Genomic DNA, 22,297 nt, shown 5'->3' on the forward strand with positions numbered 1-22,297 from the left:
GGCCTGGGAAAAAGAGAGAGAGAGAGAGAGAGAGAGAGAGAGAGAGAGAGAGAGAGACACACACACACACACACACAGAGAGAGAGAGAGAGAGAGAGAGAGAGATCACAGCACTCCCCTTTCCTCTCAGAGCAAGGACCCTTTCCACGGGACAACCCAGTTAGGGATGGCACAGACCTCACCGTGAACGCCTTCAGTGGGCAAACACACAACTGGCAGGGCAGGGCAGGGGTGGGGAGCAGGGCAAGTCTCCAGCAGGAGAGAAGGTACTGGAAAGGTGCAGCTTATTTCCAGCCAATGCAAGTCTAACTGGTCTGAGAGGAGGGGCTGACCCAAAGCTACCTACTGAACTCAGGCCAGTAGTAGGAGTCAAACCAGCAGACTGACAATTCACAACCCAACCACTTAGCCACTATGCTACAGCAGCGCTCTATAACAATAACTGCTTATATACAGCTCTTCTAGAGTGGTAAGTGCCCCACTCAGAACAGTGAACAAAGTCATTGTTATGATCCTCACAATATAACCCAAGGGCACCTGCTAAGCTTGTGGCAGAGTGGGATTTGAACCAGCAGAGTGCTGACTCACAGCCCAACCACTTGACCACTATGCTACAACAGAACATACAGAAAACTGCAAAATGAATTATACAAATTTACTTTGTATGAGTGCAACAGAAATATTATTTAAAGGTCTTATTTAAATATCCGCTTCATTTCATTTATATTTATTTATTTCATTTATACCTTGCCTTTCTCTCCACAGTGGGTTACACCCTTCTCCTGTCTTCTATTTTATCCTCACAGCAACCTTGTGAGGTAGGTTAGGCAATGTGTATGTGTTTGGCCCAGGGGCATGCAGAGAGCTTCCATGGCAGAGCTGGGATTCGAACCTGGGCATGCGCTCTAGTTCTCAGACCCCCCCCCCAACAGGGACAGTGTCAACCCTGCTCTTAGGAGGTCATCCAGACAGCCTGGAAAAGGGCGAAGAGGAAGGGAGGTTGAGAGAAATGCTTTGCACGTCTCATATATTTCCGAACAAGGTAAGATGTCAGGAGAGGAAAGAGAACAAAAAAGAGCAGGGCAAGTCTCTAGCAGGAGAGAAGATACTGGAAAGGTGCAGCTTATTTCCAGCCAATGCAAAATCAGAGCAGCTTTGAGGGTAGGGAGATGTTGAAACTGGGAGTGGGGCCAGGCGCGGGCTGAGAGAACCAGAGCTCCCTTGCGGCCGAACCCAGAGGGCAAGGCTGACTGTGTAGGCAAGGAGGCCTCCTCAGGTACCTGCCTGCTCTTCCTGCAATGCCTTCCTTTGGTCCGAGCTGGGCAGGGGGAGGCCCCGAGTCCTCACAAGGCACCCCTCCAGTTCTCCCAGGGCCAGGTCCTGACAACAACAAGCACAGGGTAGAGAAAAGCAAAGCTGGGGATTACCAGGTTAACCGGGATGCAACCAGAGGACTCCCTAAGATCCGAGACTCTTCACCCCAGCAGGCGCATCATCACACGGCTACAGGACTTTTGGGTTTTGAAACTCCAAGGGATGGAGCCTGGGCCAAACCGGTTTGGTCAATGCCAAGCCTGGGGCGGCCATACCTGTCCTGTCAGGATGAGAACCTGATTGCAGACCCTGTACAGGTGAGCTGTCACAGATCGAAACGCTGCAGGGGGGGAATTATGGGGAATTGCAGTCCCATTTCCTGAACTTAGAGTGAAATCCTAAGCAGAGTAACTCTAGTCTAAGCCCACTGAAATCAAGGGGCTTAGACTGGGGTAACTCTGCTTAGGTTTTCACTTTGAGACTTGGAACTCCAGCATTACCGGGGCTTCGTAGCTCAGCAAAATTTGGGAGGTTGCCCATCGCTGCCCTTGCAGACGTTCTCTGAGTATATTCATGACGTTTGGGTGTTACATTTTATCCTGCATTTCATAGACCTTTGATCCTACAGTTCATATGTTGCAGGGCTTTTTTTCTGTGAAAAGAGGTGGTGGAACTCAGTGGGTTGCCCTCGGAGAAAATGGTCACATGGCCGGTTGCCCCGCCCCCTGATCTCCAGGCAGAGGGGAGTTTAGATTGCCCTCTGCGCCGCTCAGCGGTGCGGAGGGCAATCTAAACTCCCCTCTGCCTGGAAATCAGGGGGCGGGGCCACCGGCCATGTGACCATTTTCAAGAGGTGCCGGAACTCTGTTCCACCGCGTTCCAGCTGAAAAAAAGCCCTGGGTTGCAACTCAATGGCACACTTTACCTTAGTGCCACGAGGACTATTTATTTTTGCTGCAGAAGACCAATATGACACCCTAGTAGAATGTACGTGAACATGTGTGTGTGTTGTGTTTGTGTGTATTTGTGTGTGTGAGAGAGAATGTGCATGCATGTGCCCAAGTTGATCTTATATGAATTTGTGTAATGCCCTTTTAAAAGCCTTAATTATGTATTTTTGCAATGAAATGCTTTCTTTTTCATGCTCTGAATATTTACGTATTTAGAAAATTTATATTCAGCCTCCAGAGATCTGCAGAAGGCCATTCACAAAATAAAAACAAAAAAATATAGTAAATCTACTGGTGGTTTCATGAGCTTGTATCATAGGAACAACAGGAAAAGAGAGATTTTCCCAAGAAACTCCATGTGGACAGAATGCAGCCCCCCACCCCAGCTTCAAGTCTCCTAGGAGAGAGAAAATACTCAGTAGTGACCAGTCACTCCCACCCCCAAGTCCTGAGCTAAACCACACGAGACAAATTGCACGAGGATGCTCAAGTGAAGGGAAACACAATGTTAGCCCGGAAGCATAGTTTGAATTTCACCTCTCTCTACGGAGCCGGCAAAGATCGCTCCTCTGAGGGTTTGTTAATTTCTTGTTTGCCTCTGCAAAGGCTCTGTCGATGATTAACAAACCCATCATCATCCACCCACAGCTTTTTTTTTGCAGACTTGAGAACTAGAATCGCGTTTTTCGATTAACAAAAGTCTGCGTTCTCTGGGGCGCACCCAGTGTCAGTTTTCGGCACTGTCATGGAACACACTCAGTATTTTATCGGCCCTCCTGACATTTACCTGCTGTTCAAGCGGTGGCCAGGCATGTGGAAGCCCAATTACTTTGTGACAGGCAAAACTCGGCAGCCTTGAACATATTCTGGGAAAGCGGCTGTTCCCCCACCTCCCGAAAGGACACACAACAATAGAAAGAGTGACAACGTATTGAAAAACAGCCGTTTGTTTCTGCATTCTGTTACATGAAGCATGCAAAGGCGTTCTTGCTCAGTCAAAAGGAGGGGATGTGAAGGGGAGGGCAGTGAAAGGGACCTTGAAAAGAGGACACAGAATGGAAGCAAGAGATGTTTTCCCTCCTTAAAGCCGTTATTATCTCCCTCTGTTCTCTGTCCTGGAACATCCAATTCGCTCTCTGCATCCCTGATGTTGCCATTTCATTTGCCTTTTATGCTACGGCTCGTAATAATCGGTTACTGAAATACTGTTTTTTACAGCCATACAGGAGGAGCAGCCCATGAGTCTTTGGGTGTCTGTCTTCTTCCCAAATCCACCTTCTCTATCCTGTCCCTTTTTCTCACCCCACTAAACATACACACGTGTGTGCAAGCATGTGCACACATGCTCTGGGTAAAGTTGATCACGCTGCTGCTGCTTTAAGGATGAAAGATCTTAACTAGGGCGCACAGATTCCCGCCCCCCTACACACACACCGTGACTATCACTGACACCCAACGGGGCCCAAAGGCAAAGAGGTGAACTTCAGGCCAAAGAAAGGGCTTGCTTCCCACGCAGGGTGGGTCAGTCTCAAGGCCAGGGACAGCCCGTCACAAACCATGGAGCTCCTGCACCAAAAAGCTACACAGGGCAGACTGACACACCCGGTCATGAAGAATCTCACTGCGGAAAAGGCCCCAAACTGCCCTTTCTGAGGCTGCCAACTCCCTGGTGGGGTCTGTAGATCTCCCAGAATTACAACTGATCTCCAGGCTACAGAGATCACTTCCCCTGGAGAAAATGGCAGCTTTGGTGGTGGACTGTATGGCATTATAACATGCTGAGATCACTCCCCTCCTCAATCCCTGCCCAGGCTCCACCCCCAAATCTCCAGGAATTTCCTGCCCAGGAGCTGGCAACCACAGGAGGCACCCAGTCAGTCCCTCTTCCTGCCCAGCAGTGACTGACCACATCTCCCTGCCTCTCTCTCTGTGTGTGTGTGTGTGTGTGTGTGTGAGAGAGAGAGAGAGAGAGAGAGAAGTGAAAGGTGTGGCAGAACGAAAAGGCACTTGGGGAAAAGAGACTCCTCGAATGAGAAGCATTTAGGAGAGAAAAGTGTCCTAGGATCTCTCTCCCGGATCAGGGAGGAAGTCCAGTTTTATTACTATGGCTGTGTTTGATTGCGATGTGAGCTTGCTCAAGCCTTCTTTTTTCACAAATTGGAAGGTGCCATGGCTTCCCCCTAAACACTTGCATAACATACACACAAGTCCTCGCCACGGCTGGCATTTCACTCACCAGGAACGAGGGGCACCCTTAGTACATGGCAGCATAAACGGGGTGGGGATGGGGGAGGGAGAGGGGAGTTCCCAGATGCCAAACCCTCTTTCTTCTGTCCCTGCTCCAAGCCTGTTGGAACCGGAGGAGAAAGCAAACTGCAGAGAGTCTCCAAGGCCGAGGGAACAAGGGACCCCGTTGAGCTGTGGACAAAGAGGGAGAGGTTTTGTATCTCCCCCCCACCCCCACCCCGCCGCCTCCACTCCCAGGTCTAGCTCCCAGGCCTCCTCTCTGCTGGTTTGTTAGTCACATCTTCCAGTAAACAATTTATTTCTAGTATGGAGACAATAAGGATAAAATTAAATTACTAGAGGGGATTACGAGCTCGTTAATTTGATCTGACTCATTAATTCCCCAAATCTACGTTTCGATTACAGCTTCAGAATGTTCCGGATAATAATACAAATTCGATGTCAGAAATGGGAGCTGACCTGCCTGCCTCCTGCTAGACTGTCCCTGCTGGGGCTGTGCGGAGCACGGCTGGGGGCAGGTGGGCGAGGAGGGCCTTTCCTTGCCCCTCCCTGAAGAGAGACTTCCCAGGGGATAGCGCAAGATTCGGGTCCAGGAGCACCTTAGAGACCAACTAGATCTTGAAGGGAGCTCTGACTTTCAAGGGCTCACACCCTGGAAAGCTGGTTGGTCTCTAAGGCGCTCTGGAGCCGAATCTCGCTCTTCCAACACGGCTACCCATCTGAAACTCCCAGAAGATGGGGATGAAACTCAAAGGGTAGCAACAACATTTTAAACATTCTGGACAGGTATTAGCCTACTGCACCAAACCCAGACAGGCATCTTGTGGTGTCTTAAAGGCTTAAGAGATTAATTGAAGTAGAAGATTTTGTGGGCAAAAGCCCACTTCATCAGATGTAGAATGTCAACAGTGTCCTAAATATAATGTCAACATTTACAAATCCGGAGGAGTTAGCCATGTTAGTCTGTAGCTGCAAAATAGTAAAGAGTCCAGTAGCAGCACCTTTAAGACTAACCAACTTTATTGTAGAATAAGCTTTCGAGAACCACAGCTCTCTTCGTCAGATGCATCTGATGAAGAGAGCTGTGGTTATGCTACAATAAAGTTGGTTAGTCCTAAAGGTGCTCCTGGACTCTTTACTATTTTGCAACATTTACAAAGTCTTTCCAGTGTCACTTCCCCTCCACATGGATTCAGTTTCCCAGTCAGTGAGAGATATTATGGCACCAGAACACCTCTGTCCCCCTGCCCAGTCCCTTGCTTTCCTCTGCAGCTGTGTCCACTTACCCATATGTCCTTCTGCCTTGGAATTACTGCAGGCACACCTCACTGTTTGCTTTTCTTGGAGATGGGAGAGAGGGTGATCCCTTTGCCACTTCACTGCCATCCATGCAAAAAGATCAGGGGCCTTTGCAGTCCTCACCACCCTTATTTTTATGGGATAGGAGGGGGGGGGGGTTGCTGGCTTTAAGGACTTTCCCAGGGAACCTGCTTGGTGAAGCCAACTAGCATCAGCCCCCAGCTGACTCAAAACTGATGCAGAAGGTAGAGACCTCTTCTGGTAAGACCTGGATTTCTCTTTCAGCTTAAGCCACAGGTGAGTTAGAGTTAGGACAGCAAGGATCAGGGTGTATACCATGAGTCAGCACCCAGGCACCCCAAATACCGTGCCAAGAAAACCTGAACCCGCAACCTGCATCAGTCATGCAACTGGATCCACTGAGGCTGAGCTCTCCCATCCTGAATAATTAATTCTGCTTCTGCTCAGCGTGGCAATGAAACTGGGCTGACCCGCTCACCAGAGAGTTAAGCAGCGCTGGGTCAGGCTACGTCATACCACCCCAACCGTCCACCCCTCTTACCATGGCTGCCTTTCATGGCTGCTTCAACCCCTTTTTTATGACACGATTTAGCATTTTTAGTAATGAAGCCGGAGGGTGATTTGTGCCCCCCGGCATTTCTTTTCATTGGAACAGCAGAAGCTGCAGGCCCCTCGAGATCACCCCATTTTGCCCTTTAGCATTTACTCTTCTGGCCAGCTTTGATCGTAGCGCCTGCTACCACCAGGTCAACCCAAAGGCTGTTTATGGGGACAAGAGGAAGAAACCACCTCTGAAGCAGGAGGAAGGGCTGGTCAGCTGAAGCGCAAGAATCAGATGAGAGACAAGCTTAACCCCCCAGCCACTTCCTTCTAAGCTGTGCTACATACAGATTCAATTAGCAATTTTATTTCTTTATTCATTAGATTTCTATCCTATTTTTCCATCGGCATGCTAATGGACGCAGATAAAACTGAGTGTAAGCTAAGTGTATTTAATCATGACAAGCCAGTGACAAATTTACAGCAAAATTACAAACCATCTGATAGAAAATTGTTCTTGATGGAATATGAGAGAGCCGGCCAGCCGTGGATGGGGACCCAGCGAGGCTGCGGATGTGTCCCCTGAGAATACCACAGGGCTGCGCCTATGCATCGCCCCTGTCCCCCAACGGGCTCCGCCTCCTTGGTCAGGCTGGCCTGTCTCCGGCCCTGCCCTGCCCTGCCGTGTACATTCTGGCTGGCCCAGAATGAAATGCCTGCACTGAGCAGATCCTGAACAGCAACGGCCCCTCTTGGAGTCGCGTTTGCTGAAGTGCTCTATTGGCTCAGCGCCTCGGCTCTTGATAAGGTGCATTTGGGTCAGGACCGAGGCTATCTAGATGAAGCCTTCAGGGAGAATGGAAAGCCCCGGCCTTTGACCCAGGGGAGCCTGCTAAGCACAAACAAACTAAAGCCAGACCCGGCTGGCTTCAGGCCTCCCAAAGAGTCAAGCCGCCTGAGGAGAGGGAGGGAAGCCCAGCTCCTCCGGGCATACCACGGCCCGCCCTGGCTGTGTGGCGAAGAAAGCCCACTGCGGCTGCTTCTCAAGGATTATTTGACAGCAGCCTCTGAGACTCCTTGTTCAGGGACACTAAATGATCATCAAAGGTATTAATTATTATTAGCCATTGTAACTCAGGTCTTCACAGAATAGCAGGAACAGATAAATGTGTAGCCTACTTTCTAACCTCAGCAGAAATCAAGCCAGGCCAATGAAATGTGCAACTGAAACAACTTTCCATTCAGAAAAACCCCAATCAGAGACAGGGTCCTAGAGGAGTCCCACACAAGGACTAGACCCTTTGGAGGGGGGTGGGGGGTGGGGGGGGAGAGATGTGAGTCCCCTGCCTCTTCTTAAAGGGCACAGCAGACATTTTCTCCCACTCGGCCTCCACCTGAGGGAGGGCGCCCCACGGCCAGCCCGCTAGACGAGCAGACTCAGGCTCTGTCGCCTGCCAGCACCATCTACCCGCCGCCGTGTCATTTTCACCCCTCCATTAAAGAAGCACATACCAGCACCTGCCACAAAATCAGGACTTCCTTTTATTGGGGCTCTTACAATTTCTTTTCGAGGGATAAGACATCACATGACACAGGGGCAGAGAGCTTTGGGCCTCTCCAGGTGAAGCAGCTAGCTCAATACCTGAACGGAAATAGAGCAAAGAAGTGGGATCGATCAATGGACCAGGTCAGAAGGCGCATCTGGGCAGTTCTCCTCTCTGGCCATCTCTGGCCATTCATTCCCACGCCTTGTTCCCTTCCAGAATATCATGATGAAAAAAACAACAAACATGACACGCTGAGTCCACGGGCAAGCCCTGCTTGGTTGGCCTAGCTGGACGCAGACTTCAGACATCCCTGGAGTTTTCAAGGGCCAGGCAGAGGCCTCGTAGCCAGGGAGGCAAACCAGCCCAGGGCAGGACAGTGGCGCGGCTTGGACACACGAGAGATGCTTATTGTCCTGAGACGGGCAGAGGGAATGATGGAGAAGGTCATCCACTCATCGCCTGCTGGCCGCCCTGACTGCCGCTTGAGAGCTCTCTGTGCCCCGTCCACGGAAACCAGCCGCCGAAACCTCTTCCAGGAAGCTGAGAAAGAGAAACAACATTGGAGGAGAATTAAAGAAAGGAAGAAGATTTCGCAGGGTCAGAGAACAGGGCTAGCAAGCGGTGGAGACCTCTGCAGCCTACGCCAAGGAGGAAGGCGACACGCTTGGTCTGCGAAAAAGGCAGGGATCTTGCTGGGCAGGTGCAGAAACGCAGGGAGGGGAAGCTATCCATGGGAGCTGGTTTGAACCAGGCCAGAAATAGAAACCCTTACGTCAGGGGCTGTATGCACAGCCGCCTCTTAGGAGCTCCGATCCCGTGTGGAGATTTAAGCAAGTGAAATACATTTCACAAGAAGAGGGGAATTGAAAAGGACCGAGCTTGAAAAAGACTTCTACTCCCCACAGACTGTCTACCAGTACAGGACATGGAGTTCCCCACACAAGCCCCACTGCACCCCTGATCACCTCCAGAGGGTGTGTGTGTATAGGGGGGGTTCTGGTAGGTTGTGTCTCTGAATCAAATCTGTTTGTCTCTGAAGCAGATGGTCTTAAGGGCACCCAGAATGTTTGCTTTGCTTGCTTTCACCGAAGGGCTGCCCCTGCATTCAGTGGTGGGAGAGCAAGGCCCCCAGTCCAACCTACTTTCCCCTTCCTCTGAAATGAGACACCTCCTGAGAATTTCGGGGAGAGCTCTGCCTTTCTAAGCAGCCGTGGAACAGCCGTCCATATGGAGTAATTAATCCTCGTCACACAACGGAGAGCAGAGCAGCTGCTTTTGTGGCCTGCCCACGGATGCGGGGAGCGCAGAAATGCCAGGAAACTGCTGGTGGCTAGCAACAAGGGGACCGAGCTCGCCCTCTTCCCTTGCAGGGCAAATGTGCCATTTCTTTTACACAATCAAACACACACCTCCATTTGAATGAAAAGAAGCCCTACCTTCTACGCTCAAGGGGAAAAGTCCCTTCTACTTTCTATTCCCTCTCTCCCCTCCCCAGGAAATGACTCCACTCCGGTACGTTCTGTTCGGTTGCTTGTTGGGAATTTTCCTGTGCTGAAAATGGGGGGTTACAACGTTCCATAACATTTTGCCCTGGGCGAAGGGAAGCCCCCCCCCCCCGGCTTGCTTCCCTGTGGCCCAGCTTCAACTAGTCACCTCATAAGCAGAAAGAACGTTTTCCTTGGACATTTTGGAGGTCTCTCATTCATAGGATCGCCGTAGTTCGGAGGCGACTTGACGGCACGTAACACCCACACACATTTTGTTTTTATCCCACTCTTCCATGAAAGAGCTCAGAGCAGCATGCATGGTTCTCTTCTCCTCCATTTCAGCCCTACAACAACCTTCTGAGGGAGGCTAGGCTGAGAGACAGCCCCAGGCCACCTAGCAACGTAGGCCTCCCTGTCCTACAGCAGAGCTCTAACCACTATAACCACACTGCCTCTTGGCCTCCAGGGCAGGACACGCTCAGGCAGTGGGTGGTTTGCTTTTTTACTCTCTTCACAAACCTGCAGGTGCCTGAACACCAATTCAGACTGACAGCAGCTGAAGGAAAGCTTTTGGCTTCACGCTCAAACGTTTCATAGACAGAGGGATGTTAAGATGGAGAGAGGCACACAGGCTCCCTGGTAGCAGAGCTATGGTCCGGGGTGGGGGAGCAAAGCTCGGTTGTGTGCCTTGGCAGTCCCACATCTGCCTGGCAGGCTAAAATACTCAGACCAGAAGGGGGTTCAAAAACTGCCTGAAGTAAACTCATTAGAGGCCTTACTGAGGAGGAGGAGGAAAGCTTGGGCTAAGCTGGGGTCCTAGGCAAGCCCTGGAGCTCGGGGCCAGGAGGAGACCACTGGGCCTTGCTTGATCCAGCCCTGACCGTCTGGGAGGCAGAAGGTAAGAACCAGCAACCTCAGCAGGGCCCAGAAGCGAAGCAGGCAGCCCGTGCCCCAGTCACGGAAGAGGCTGAGTGCCCGTGTGCAAGGCCCTCCAGTAGCGACTGGCCCTTTGTGGGGCCGGCACCAGGGATCCTGTGCCATCCCCGCAACTCCCTGCTCCACCCCCTCCGGTTCAGTGCCAGGTGAAGGCGTGGGCTACCACAGCTTCAGTTTTTGCATACCATCGACAGACGCTCTTCCTGGTTGCGCTGAAAGAGGTTCACAGACCAACCTGGGTTTGCCTGCACTACAACAACAGGGTTACTTGGTCTTCTCTCATGCAAACCGCAACCCTGCAAGGCCCACTGGAGGAGAGAGCCCGTATCTCAGAAACCCATCCTGGCAGTAAAAAGAAAAAGAGGGAGGGGCTCTCTAAAAGTAGCTTTCACAACTGGGCAATTTTAATCCCACTCTCAAAGGCACAAAGAAGCGGTGTTCCAAGCCCCTTGTAGGTAACAACAACAACATTCGATTTATATACCGCCCTTCAGGACAACTTAACTCCCACTCAGAAGAGTTTGCTATTAATATCCTCACAACAATCACCCTGTGAGGTGGGTGGGGCTGAGAGAACTCCAGAGAGCTGTGACTGACCCAAGGTCACCCAGCTGGCTGGCTTCAAGTGGAGGAGTGGGGAATCAAACCCGGTTCTCCAGATTAGAGTCCCGCGCTCTTAACCACTACATCAAACTGGCTCTCAGGTACATCTGCTCATCCTAGCCGGCTCAGTGCCAAGACTGGCAGGGGCTCAGGCCGAGGGCCAGGACTCCAGGCAGGTCTCCGTTCCCAAATTTCACTCCCCCTGCAGGGCGGTGGAGGCAAGACCGCCTCTCCTGCTGCTTCTGGGGCAGGACTGGTAGGCTGGGCTTGTGCTCGGCGTAAGGATGGACCACTGAATTGTCTGACGGCACATCTTCTGCAAAGCTACCGGTCAGGATCAGGCATGGCCTCTAGACGAGGAACCCAGGGCCTCAGCTCCCGTCAGCTCCTTGCCAAATTCCTGGCTCTCTAGCCGGTTGCCCACCATGAGGGCTTCCCTGCGCCCATCTCCTTGATTCTCACCAGCTTGAGGGTTTGGTGCAGAAAGCACTAGGAAAAGCTCCCCCACACACACACACACTTGCAGTGGCAGAGTCCAGACCTCTGTCTTCCCCAGAGTCCCTGATGAATGGGCTTGGCTAGCTTCACCCCAGCCTCTTTTTGTCAAAAGTGAGAAATGCTCAAGGAGAGTTGGGCGTGGGGGTGGAGGTGGGAGGGCTGGTAGCAAGGTTCCCCGTACCCCCTCCTGGGCTGCTCCACGTCTGTGAGGTGGGAGATCTGCTTTGCAGGAGCAGCAGTGAGAAAGGGGTGGAGTGAGAAATCACAATGAATTCCAAAAGGCTAATTACGTGTGGTGCATTATTTCCTCCTGAATACAAAGGCAAGTATAAATTGCTAAAAAATAAAGCAGAGCCCCTCTCCCCCAATTCTTGTGCTCTGAAATTAGATTATATGTTTCTATTACTTTTCATGATAAATAAAAATAAACTCTTGCTATTTATAGAATCACAGAATCATAGGATTGGGACGGACCAATAGGGTCATCTAGTCTAACCCCCTGCACAATGTAGGAAATTCCCAACTACCACCCCTTCCCCACACACACCCAGTGACCCCTGCTCCATGCCCAGAAAATGGCAAAACACCTCCAGGATCCCTAGCCGAACTGGCCTAGGTAAAATTGCTTCCTGACCCCAAGGTGGCAATTGGCATTACCCTGAGCATGTAAGAAGGGCCACGAGAACTAAGCACTGACGCAGCCCTTCCTGCCCTCCCTCTCTTGATCTGCCCAGGTTCACAGGATCAGCACTGCTGTCAGATGGCCCTCTGGCCTCTGCTTAAAAACCTCCAAAGAAGGAGAGCCCACCACCTCCCGAGGAAGCCTGTTCCACTCAGGGACTGCTCTGTCAGGAAGTTCTTCCTAATGTTTAGCTGAAAACTCTTTTGATTTAATTTCAAGCCGTTGGTTCTGGTCTGACCTTCCGGGGCAGCGGAAAACAACTCTGCTCCATCCTCTATATATGGCAGCCCTTCAAGTACTTGGAGATGGTTATCCTGTCACCTCTCAGTCGCCTCCTCTCCAGGCTAAACATACCCAGATCTATCAACCTTTCCTCACAGGGCTTGGTCTCCAGACCCCTCACCATCTTCACTGCCCTCCTCTGGACTTGCTCCAGCTTGTCTATATCCTTCTTTAGTTGTGGTGCCCAAAACTGAACACAATACTCTGTATACTACTTTCCCCAAGTGTTGCTGTAACCCTTACAACAGCCCCACAAGGTATGCATCATTACCAGGTAATTGCACAGGGACCGGGCCACGTCTGAGTGGGAGGCCTGCCCGTGGGGGAAAGTATCACCCTGGGCAGAACAGATCCCCAGGATGCGACCCATGGGGTGTGGTTTGTGAGTGCGCACGTGCACGAATATATCAGGAACAGCGGAGACAGAGTTGGTTGACAAGAATGCTTACTTAAATAGCACGCGATATCCTGGGATTATGGTTGTTGTGGGTTTTCCGGGCTGTATTGCCGTGGTCTTGGCATTGTAGTTCCTGACGTTTCGCCAGCAGCTGTGGCTGGCATCTTCAGAGGTGTAGCACCAAAAGACAGAGATCTCTCAGTGTCACAGTGTGGAAAAGATGTAGGTCATTTGTATCTACTCAGGAGGGGTGGGGTTGAGCTGAGTCATCCTGTAAGAGTTTCCCAGGGTGTGGAATGCTAATGGCGGGAGGCTTCACTGTATCCTGAGGAGATTCTTTTGCATATGGATTGGTACTTGATGTGCTAATCTTCTCTGCAGGGCTATTGTCAAGGATAGAATGTTTTGTTAGCCTGGTGTTTTTCAGAACTGGCAACCATGCTCGGTTCATTCTTAAGGTTTCTTCTTTCCTGTTGAAGTTTTGCTTATGCTTGTGAATTTCAATGGCTTCCCTGTGCAGTCTGACAAAGTAGTTGGAAGTGTTGTCCAGTATTTTGGTGTCCTGGAATAAGATACTGTGCCCTGTTTGAGTTAGGCTATGTTCAGCCACTGCTGATTTTTCAGGTTGTCCAAGTCTGCAGTGTCTTTCATGTTCTTTTATTCTTGTCTGGATGCTACGCTTTGTGGTCCCGATGTAAACCTGTCCACAGCTGCAGGGTATACGGTATACTCCTGCAGAGGTTAGGGGGTCTCTACTGTCTTTTGCTGATCGTAGCATCTGTTGTATTTTTCGGGTGGGTCTGAATACTGCTTGAAGGTTATGCTTTTTCATAAGCTTTCCCATCTGATCAGTAATTCCTTTGATATATGATATATAAGAATCTCCTCAGGATACAGTGAAGCCTCCCGCCATTAGCATTCCACACCCTGGGAAACTCTTACAGGATGACTCAGCTCAACCCCACCCCTCCTGAGTAGATACAAATGACCTACATCTTTTCCACACTGTGACACTGAGAGATCTCTGTCTTTTGGTGCTACACCTCTGAAGATGCCAGCCACAGCTGCTGGCGAAACGTCAGGAACTACAATGCCAAGACCACGGCAATACAGCCCGGAAAACCCACAACAACCATCGTTCTCCGGCCGTGAAAGCCTTCGACAATACATCCTGGGATTAGTCTGTGCCAGAGTGACTCACCCCTGGCAACATGATGTGGTTGATTTTAAGAAATACATTATCAGGGATTAATGCCAGAAGAACTCAAAGCAGGTGACCACTGCAGGCAAAACATGGCTTTTGCAGAAATGCCACTTTGCTTTGCATGTCCCCCACCCTCCAAAGCATAGGGAACTTTGCCATGATTGTGAACCACAAGGTTTGGAAATCACGAGTGCCCCTCCAGAGCCAAAAGCTGCTTGCCCTACTTTCAAGGTAGCAAACTCTTGGACAGCTAAAGACTCGGTCTGTAACGAGAGCCCATTTGGCTTTTTCAATTATAGCTCCGGGTTCCCTCTCCCCACTTCCCCTTCTGTTTTATTTTTAGGTAGAGCAACATCACAGATCTGCGGGTGAGAGCTGGTGTGGCTTAGCGATTAAGAAAGCAGGCTAGGAGCCAAGCTGCAAATACCACCTCAACCCCAGGCACATGGCAGGCCCCACAGTATTCGGGTGCGCCTGCCAGAGGCCACGCAAGAGGAGCGCCCCAGAAGCGTTTGCTGAAGGGCCCCAAGTACACCCCTGCTTCAATAGGCAGGAACTTATGCTGAAGACTACGTGAAGCGATTACAAAGGAACGACAACAAAGAAGCATTTGGAGAACATGTTTAAAAGGATACATGCAAAGCCCTGCAGAGCCAAAGGGTTAGAGGGTTGGCATTAAGACCTTATTTGATCACAAGGCCAACAACTCACTAGAAATTGTGGAAGGCTTTCACGGCCGGAGAACGATGGTTGTTGTGGGTTTTGCGGGCTGTATTGCCGTGGTCTTGGCATTGTAGTTCCTGAGTAGATACAAATGACCTGCCAACACCTTTTCCGCACTGTGACACTGAGAGATCTCTGTCTTTTGGTGCTACACCTCTGAAGATGCCACTGAGAGATCTCTGTCTTTCGGTGCTACACCTCTGAAGATGCCAGCCACAGCTGCTGGCGAAACGTCAGGAACTACAATGCCAAGACCAGGGCCACACAGCCCGGAAAACCCACAACAACCAACTCACTAGAAACTTGCTTGAAATGGATTTCTGAAAAATGCATCAGAGAATGAGAGCTGATGATTAAGACTGTTCCAATCCTCTCCCAAGGAGAGCAGGTGGGTGGCAACCCGGGAGAGTGCCTTCTCCTCCACGGCACCAAATCTCTCTGGAACCCCCTCCCCAGCGGGACTGGCTTGTCCCCTTCTGCTGCCCTCTTCCGCCAGCCGCTGAAGGCTCGTTTGTTTCTTCTGGCAGCCCCTCAGTGATCCCTCCTTCCTACCCTATGTTTCAATTATTGTTTTATGTGCTTTTAATATGTATTTTAGTCTGGGACTGAACGGCGTTTATAAATTACTTTTATAATGTTTTGTTGTAGCTGTTGGCTGCTTTGGAGGGCCTGGACTGGGCAGAACAGCAGCATACAAATTTTGTAAATAAATAAATAATATTCAAGCATACGGTTATTTTTTTAATGTGAAACGCCAATAAAATTTGGCTACTTAAGCACTTGCTGAGACTCCACCTTGAGTCTCTGTGGGAAAGAGTAAACACATCCAGTACAATCTCACAGGACATCTACCCTGCCACCTCCTTGTCCTTTGGCTGCTTCTCACCACAAACATGTACGTTTTTGCATGACAACGTTTGGCCCAGCAGACGATATTCACTGGTGCAAAATAGTGCTGTGGCGAGGACAACGGGCACATGGAGAAGGAAAGACCTGAAGCCCTGCTGTGGAGTGAATGGATCACACATTTCTGACGTAACCCTTCCTGCCCTCCCTCTCGTGATCTGCCCAAGTTCACAGAAGCAGCACTGCTGTCAGGTGGCCCTCTGGCCTCTGCTTAAAAACCTCCAAAGGAGGAGAGCCCACCACCTCCCGAGGAAGCCTGTTCCACCACTCAGGGACCACTCTAACTGCCAGGAAGTTCTTCCTAATGTTTAGCCGAAAACTCTTTTGATTTAATTTCAACTTGTTCTAGCTCTTTTCATGGTTATCTCGACCTGAAGGGGGCTCAGTCACAGCGTGGACTGAAAGGTGTAGATTTCTGGCAACCCCTTTCAGACAAATGTTTAAAAACCTTCAAGATGGCACCCTCCGGAACGATTCCCTGCCTGTGGCCACCGTGCCTTCTAACCCAGCGCCGAGCAGCCCTCGGTGTCCAAAGGCCTGCAAGAGGCTTGCAAGGGAAAACCAAACTCTCCTGGGAGGCTTCAGAGATGGGCTCCCATGGAGCAGAGGTTCCCGAAGGCACAGTGACAAAACAAATTAAACATGGGGTGGGGTGAGGAGGAGGAGGAGGAGGAGGAGGAGGAGGAAAGAACAGCTGTAATTATATCCTTCTCTAAAAAAAGAGGATCTACCATTAATATCCAGCGGATCAGTCCCGTTGTCCCTGCTCGTTGTGCTGCAGAAAGGACCAGATGGGATCTCTAGAGGCAGATTTGTTTTTATTTAGCAACTGGTCCTGCCGTTGCCAGATGCAGAAAATGAACCTAATCCTCAACAATGGGCACATTAAAAGAATTTAATTGAACGGGCGGAGGCGAGGATGTCCTCTTGCATTCACAAGAGGACCGACCGCCTCTCACCACATGCTCCCCGGAGGCTGCTCCGTTCCGCAGATAAACACCTACTGGTGGCCCCCCCCCCCCGCCCCAGGGAGGTTCGCCTTGCCTCGAACAGGGCCAGGGCTTTCTTGGCCCTGGCCCCAACCTAGTGGAACTCTCTGTGTCAACGTGGGCCCATTCGGATGTTATCCTTCCGTCGGGCCTGCAAGACAGAGATGTTCTGCCAGGCATTTGGTGGTTGAGGCAGGCAGACCACCTAAGATATCACGTCGGTCTCCTGCCATTGGCGGGGGGGGGGGGAGTATATGCCCCCCCTCAGGCTCTGTAAACATCATGACTGGCCACCCACCCCGCAGGTTATTTAGTTTGAGGGGTAAGGCAAAACGTGCGTGGCTATTTATAACGGATGTGTTTTAATGTTTATATTGCTGCTGAATTTTATTCTATTTATTGTATATTTTAAAATGTTGTGATCCGCTATGAGCCTGCTTGCGGGCAGAGGGGAACATAAATCAAATCAAATCAAAACTCGTGCAGTGGGGGGGGAGGAGGAGTACAATAACCTGGAGCAGCCCCTCCCACCCCATTCTGTGAGAGAAAGCCCAGGCTGGAGGAAACTCCGGATAAGCAGAGCCGATGCTGGTTTAACCACGAGAGACTTTCGTCCCAACACCGAAGTCATGCAGTACATTGTATCGGTGGTGGAGGAAAGTGCCATCGAGTCATAGGTGATGTATGGCGACCCCTAGTGTAGTTTTCAAGGCAAGAGACTAACGGAGGGGGTTTGCCATTGCCTGCCACTGCATAGAGACCCTGGTCTTCCTGGGAGATCTCCCGTCAAATTACTAGCCAAGGCTGAAGGGTGGTGAGCTCCCCCTCACTGGCAGTTTTCAAGAAGAGGCTGGATGAATACTTGTCAGGGATGCTTTAGGCTGATCCTGCACTGGGCAGGGGGTTGGACTAGATGGTCTCTGTATGGACCCTTCCCACTCTGTGATTCTATGATTCTATGACCCTGCTTAACTTCTGACATCCAATGAGATCTGCTTGCCTGGGCTATTAGGACCAGCCCAAACAGCTTTTGAGTTCTCCAGAAAAAGGACGGAGAAGCTGCCCAGTCTGGGCCTGATCTCAAAGCCTCTGCCTGCATACCGTACAGGAGACCAGGCAGACTGGAACAGACAAAGCAGCGCTGGGTGCAGCTAGCATCAGGTCGCCCCTCTGGCCACCGGGGAAGGAGAAGGGAGAACAGCGGCCTCCCTTTTAAAATATAAACACAAGGGGCTGATCAAACGGCTCCCCACTCTAAAACAGAATACAAAAAAACCACCTCAACAGTGGAGAGCCGAGGGGGAGAGAGGTAACTGCTGTCTTGATCACACTTGCCATGGGCCAACGCACAACCTGTGTCTATTTGGGAAGAGTACTGAACATGCCTTCAAGAAAGCTGAGAGTCAGGCACTAAAAGGGTAAAGATCCAGCGTTAGTCTGTAGTAGCAAAATCGGGAAGAGTCCAGTAGCACCTTTAAGACTAATCAACATAAGCTTTCGAGAACCACAGCTCTCTTCGTCAGATGCAACTTTACTGTAGCATAAGCTTTCGAGAACCACAGCTCTCTTCGTCAGATGCAACTTTACTGTAGCATAAGCTTTCGAGAACCACAGCTCTCTTCATCAGATGCAACCTGACGGTTGCATCTGATGAAGAGAGCTGTGGTTCTCGAAAGCTTATGCTACAGTAAAGTTGGTTAGTCTTAAAGGTGCTGCTGGACTCTTTCCGTAAAAGGGTAAAGAGGCAGATTCCAAGAGCCTGGGGACACAGAACCCAAGGGTTGGAAGGGCTCTCCAGGGTGCTCTAGTCCAACCCCTTGCACACTGCAGGAAATTCCCAAATACCTCTCCCCCCTCACCACACCCCCCCCCCCAGTGACCCCTGCTCCATGCCCAGAAGATGGCAAAACACCATCAGGATCCCTAGCCAAACTGGCCTGGGGGAAACTGCTTCCTGACCCCTTTTGCTCGGATCTGGGTTATCTTTGGCCTCCCTGACCTGGAAGAGCCTTGCTGCCCAGAAGGGAGAGGTGGTCCCAGAGGGAACTACACCTGCAGGCTGAAGGACCCTGCTGTGGGGAGGGAGTGGGGCTTCCGGAGAACCAGCGGGTGGGCTGAGGGGGGCTACCTGGCTTGCTTCAGCACTTCTCTGCAGGGAAACACGAGAGGCAAGGAGAAAGGTGGGCTGGCTGCTTTCCTGGGCAGACTGGCCTCCCTGGTGCCCTCTTTAGAACCGTGCATAATGCAGGGGGGGGGGGGGATTTCATAAACTGTTGCGGCAACACTAAAGTGTGTGTCGCCAGATGCTGCCTGTCATGTGTGTGTGTGTGTGTGTCTGTAACGTGAGAAGATGCTGACCCCGAGAGGGCGCTTCTTTTGCACGTGGGCCATTAATAAATGACTACTGGGGGGGGGATCTGATGGCAAAGGCCACAGTCCAGGGTGCTGAGAAGCCTCCTTGCGAAGCAGCGCCCTCCTCCACTCCCGCAGAGAGCCCCCCGCCTCAATAATTCATGACGGTACCCCATGAAGCAGCAATGGGGAAACAGAGGTAGGGATGGAAGGGCAAGAGAAACCCCCCCCTTCCCCACCACAGCTGGAAGCCAGACTAGAGGATCCCTTCACAGAGGAGATTCATCTGTTAAGGGGAAAACTGCCGTCAATGGGCTTTCTCGGGAGGAAAGTCCCTCACAGCCCACCCCTCTCCTTCAAAGCGTGCTTTGCTGACGAAGGCTGTTTGTTTGGTGGCTCCAGACACACCTCTCCTGTCCAAAAGAAGCAGGCAGGCCGTTCCGGCAGGGCCACGACTTCTCTGGGGGAAAGGAAAATTCTGCACGGCGGCAAATGTCACTTCTGTGACCTGCAATAATCATGCAAACCTCTGCTTCGCTTTTGCTTATTTCTGCTCTCAGCCTGCTGCTTCGGCTCATCTCGGACAGGGACAAAGCCTGGCGTGTCCGGCCCCTGCGTTGATTGGCAGCTCATAAAGAGAACTCCTTCAGGGTCTCTGTCATAGGACAAGCGGCAAAATTCCTGGGTAAGCCGGACCCCCAAAGCACAGCGCTTCCCCCTTCTCTGGATTAAGTTTCTGTTTGTTTAGAGTCACCCAACCCCGCACCCGTGGAGTGTTTCCTCCACCTCCCTGGAATTAGATGGAAAGGGGAGAGCGCCCTCCTTCCAGCATACCAGCGGCATGGAGTCCTGCGGCACCTCCTGGGTCAAAGGGGCCGGACAGAAGCCTTTCATTGTCACCTTCTGCCACAGAGGCCCTCCAGGAAGGATCAGAGCCATGCCAGAAGCCTGTGGCACAGAACGCCCTGGCTGGTGGCATTACAGGCTGCCAAGATGTCCAGGAAAACTAAGAAGGACCCAGTCTCTCAGTCAGCCTTGCGTAGCCTGCTCAGGCAACCAGATTTCCCAAATGGCAAACCCCTCGCCCAGCTTCTCTTACCAAAATGGGTCGATCTGAGCTTGTTCCAGAGTGGGCAATGCAGAAGCAAGCCCAAAGCACTGTCGAGGGGGTGCCTGCCCCAGACTGGAAGAGGTTCGTTCCCAAAGCCACAAAAATACAGGTGGTGATGTTTGGGTGATGCCTCCCCTCAACAGCTTGAAGGCATCCAAGTCCTACGAGGAGACCTATAAGGAAAGGGTAAAGGAGCTTGGCCTGCAGAGGAGGCGACTGAGAGGTGATAGGAGAACCATCTCCAAGTACATGAAGGACTGACATATAGAGAGGATGGCGCGGAGTTGTTTTCCGCTGCCCCAGAAGGTCAGACCAGAACCAACAGCCTGAAATTAAATCAAAAGAGTTTTCGGCTAAACATCAGGAAGAACTTCCTGACAGTTAGAGCGGTCCCTGAGTGGAACAGGCTTCCTCGGGGAGGTGGTGGGTTCTCCTTCTTTGGAAGTTTCTAAGCAGAGGCCAGATGGCCACCTGACAGCAGTGCTGATTCTGTGAACCTGGGCAGATCACGAGGGGGAGGGCAGGAAGGACCAGATCTGCCTCTCCCATTATGCCCCCCTGCAGGGCCTTGCGCTCTGCAGATATGCAGCTTCAGGTGGTCTCCAGCCCGAGGGACATTCAGCTGGCCTCGACGAGGGCCAGGTGGAACACTCTCCCACTGGAGATCTGGGCCCTGCAGGGCCTATTACAGTTCCGCAGGGCCGGAAAGATGGAGATGTTCCGCCAGGCACTTTGATTAGGGGCCAGCTTTGTGTCCCCCTTTCTGACTGCCTTGCCCTCCCTCTGCAGCCGCCCTGGATTTCCACCCTGGCGGTGTCCGTGGCTTGTAGTGGTTTTATAGTAGCCTGATTTGATCAGTGGTGCCTGAATCTTTTTATCATGTTTATCTGCATTAAGTGGTTTTAGTGTTTTGTTGTATTTTTTACTGGAATATTGTTGGAAGCCGCAGCATATAAGTCAAATAAATAAATAAAAATACATCAGTGCTTAGTGCCCGTGGCCTCTTCTTACATGCCCAGGGAAAGGCCGATCACAACCTTGGGGTCAAGTAACAATTTCCCCCAGGCCAGTTTGGCTAGGGATCCTGGAGGTGTTTTGCCATCTTCTGGGCATGGAGTAAGGGTCACTGTGTGTGTGTGTGTGGGGGGGGGAGGTATTTGGGAATTCCCTGCATTTTGCAGGGGGTTGGACTAGATGGTCCCAGAGGTCCCTTCCAACCCTGTGATTCTACGATCCACTCCTGCACAGCCAGCTTTAGAACATGTTGCCAAGGCAGCCCCTGCCAAGGCAAAGTTCTGACTCCCTCCCAACACACCCCTTGTTGAAGGAGAGTTCCCCTCTCCTCTTCCCCCACCTGCAAGGCAGCAAACAGCTGTTCCCGTGGGCTGGCGGGAAGAATGGGAGGAGGGGATTTCAGAGCCCTTGCGCGAGCCGTTCGGCATATATCAGCATTAGCCATTCCTTTGTTTATTCTGAGATATTGATCCCAACTGGAATGGAGGCCTGCTGTGGATTATCCATGGCAACACCCACACTGGGAAGGAGCCATGGCTCAGGGACAGAGCATCTGCACTTGGCAGGCGGAAGGGCTGAAGCTCAACCCCACTCGAGAGGCTCAGAGGCTCTGGCACGGTACGAGGCACCTGCTGAGCCAAGTATCCACTGGCCCCGCTGGGAATCCTGAGCCCGTTTCCTTCTCGTCTTGAGTTTCCTGGTCCCCTTCCGTCACCACTGCCCCCTGCGACTAGGAGGCAAGAGGAGAACCATCTCCAAGTACTTGAAGGGCTGTCATATATAGAGGATGGAGCGGAGTTGTTTTCTGCTGCCCCAGATGGTTGGACCAGAACCAATGGCTTGAAATTAAATCAAAAGGGCTTTCAGCTAAACATTAGGAAGAACTTTGTGACAGTGAGAGCAGTCCCTCACTGGTGGAACAGGCTTCCTCGGGAGGTGGTGGGCTCTCCTCCTTTGGAGGTTTTTAAGCAGAGGCCAGATGGCCACCTGACAGCAATGCTGATCCTGTGAACCGGGGCAGATCATGAGAGGGAGGGCAGGAAGGGTTGCATCAGGGTTTAGTTCTCATAGCCCCTTCTTATATGCCCAGGGTAATGCCAATTGCCACCTTGGGGTCAGGTAGCAATTTTCCAGAGGCCAGTTTGGCCAGGGATCCTGGAGGTGTTTTGCCATCTTCTGGGCATGGAGCGGGGGT

The 22,297-nt window shown here is 51.5% G+C and overlaps 1 protein-coding gene across 1 annotated transcript in view; it reads right to left on the reverse strand.

The window, feature by feature from the left end:
- Positions 1-7,896: 7,896 nt before the first annotated feature.
- Positions 7,897-22,297, reverse strand: part of VPS45 (vacuolar protein sorting 45 homolog) — a 61,655-nt gene continuing 47,254 nt past the window's right edge. Inside the window, exon 15 of the mRNA XM_055000252.1 lies at positions 7,897-8,458. Coding sequence (XP_054856227.1) covers positions 8,371-8,458 — 88 coding nt within the window. The 3' untranslated portion in view covers positions 7,897-8,370. The remainder of the gene's footprint in view (positions 8,459-22,297) is intronic.

The sequence above is a fragment of the Eublepharis macularius genome, chromosome 1 (genome assembly GCF_028583425.1).
Source record: "Eublepharis macularius isolate TG4126 chromosome 1, MPM_Emac_v1.0, whole genome shotgun sequence".
In the NCBI taxonomy this organism is placed as follows: Eukaryota; Metazoa; Chordata; class Lepidosauria; order Squamata; family Eublepharidae; genus Eublepharis; species Eublepharis macularius.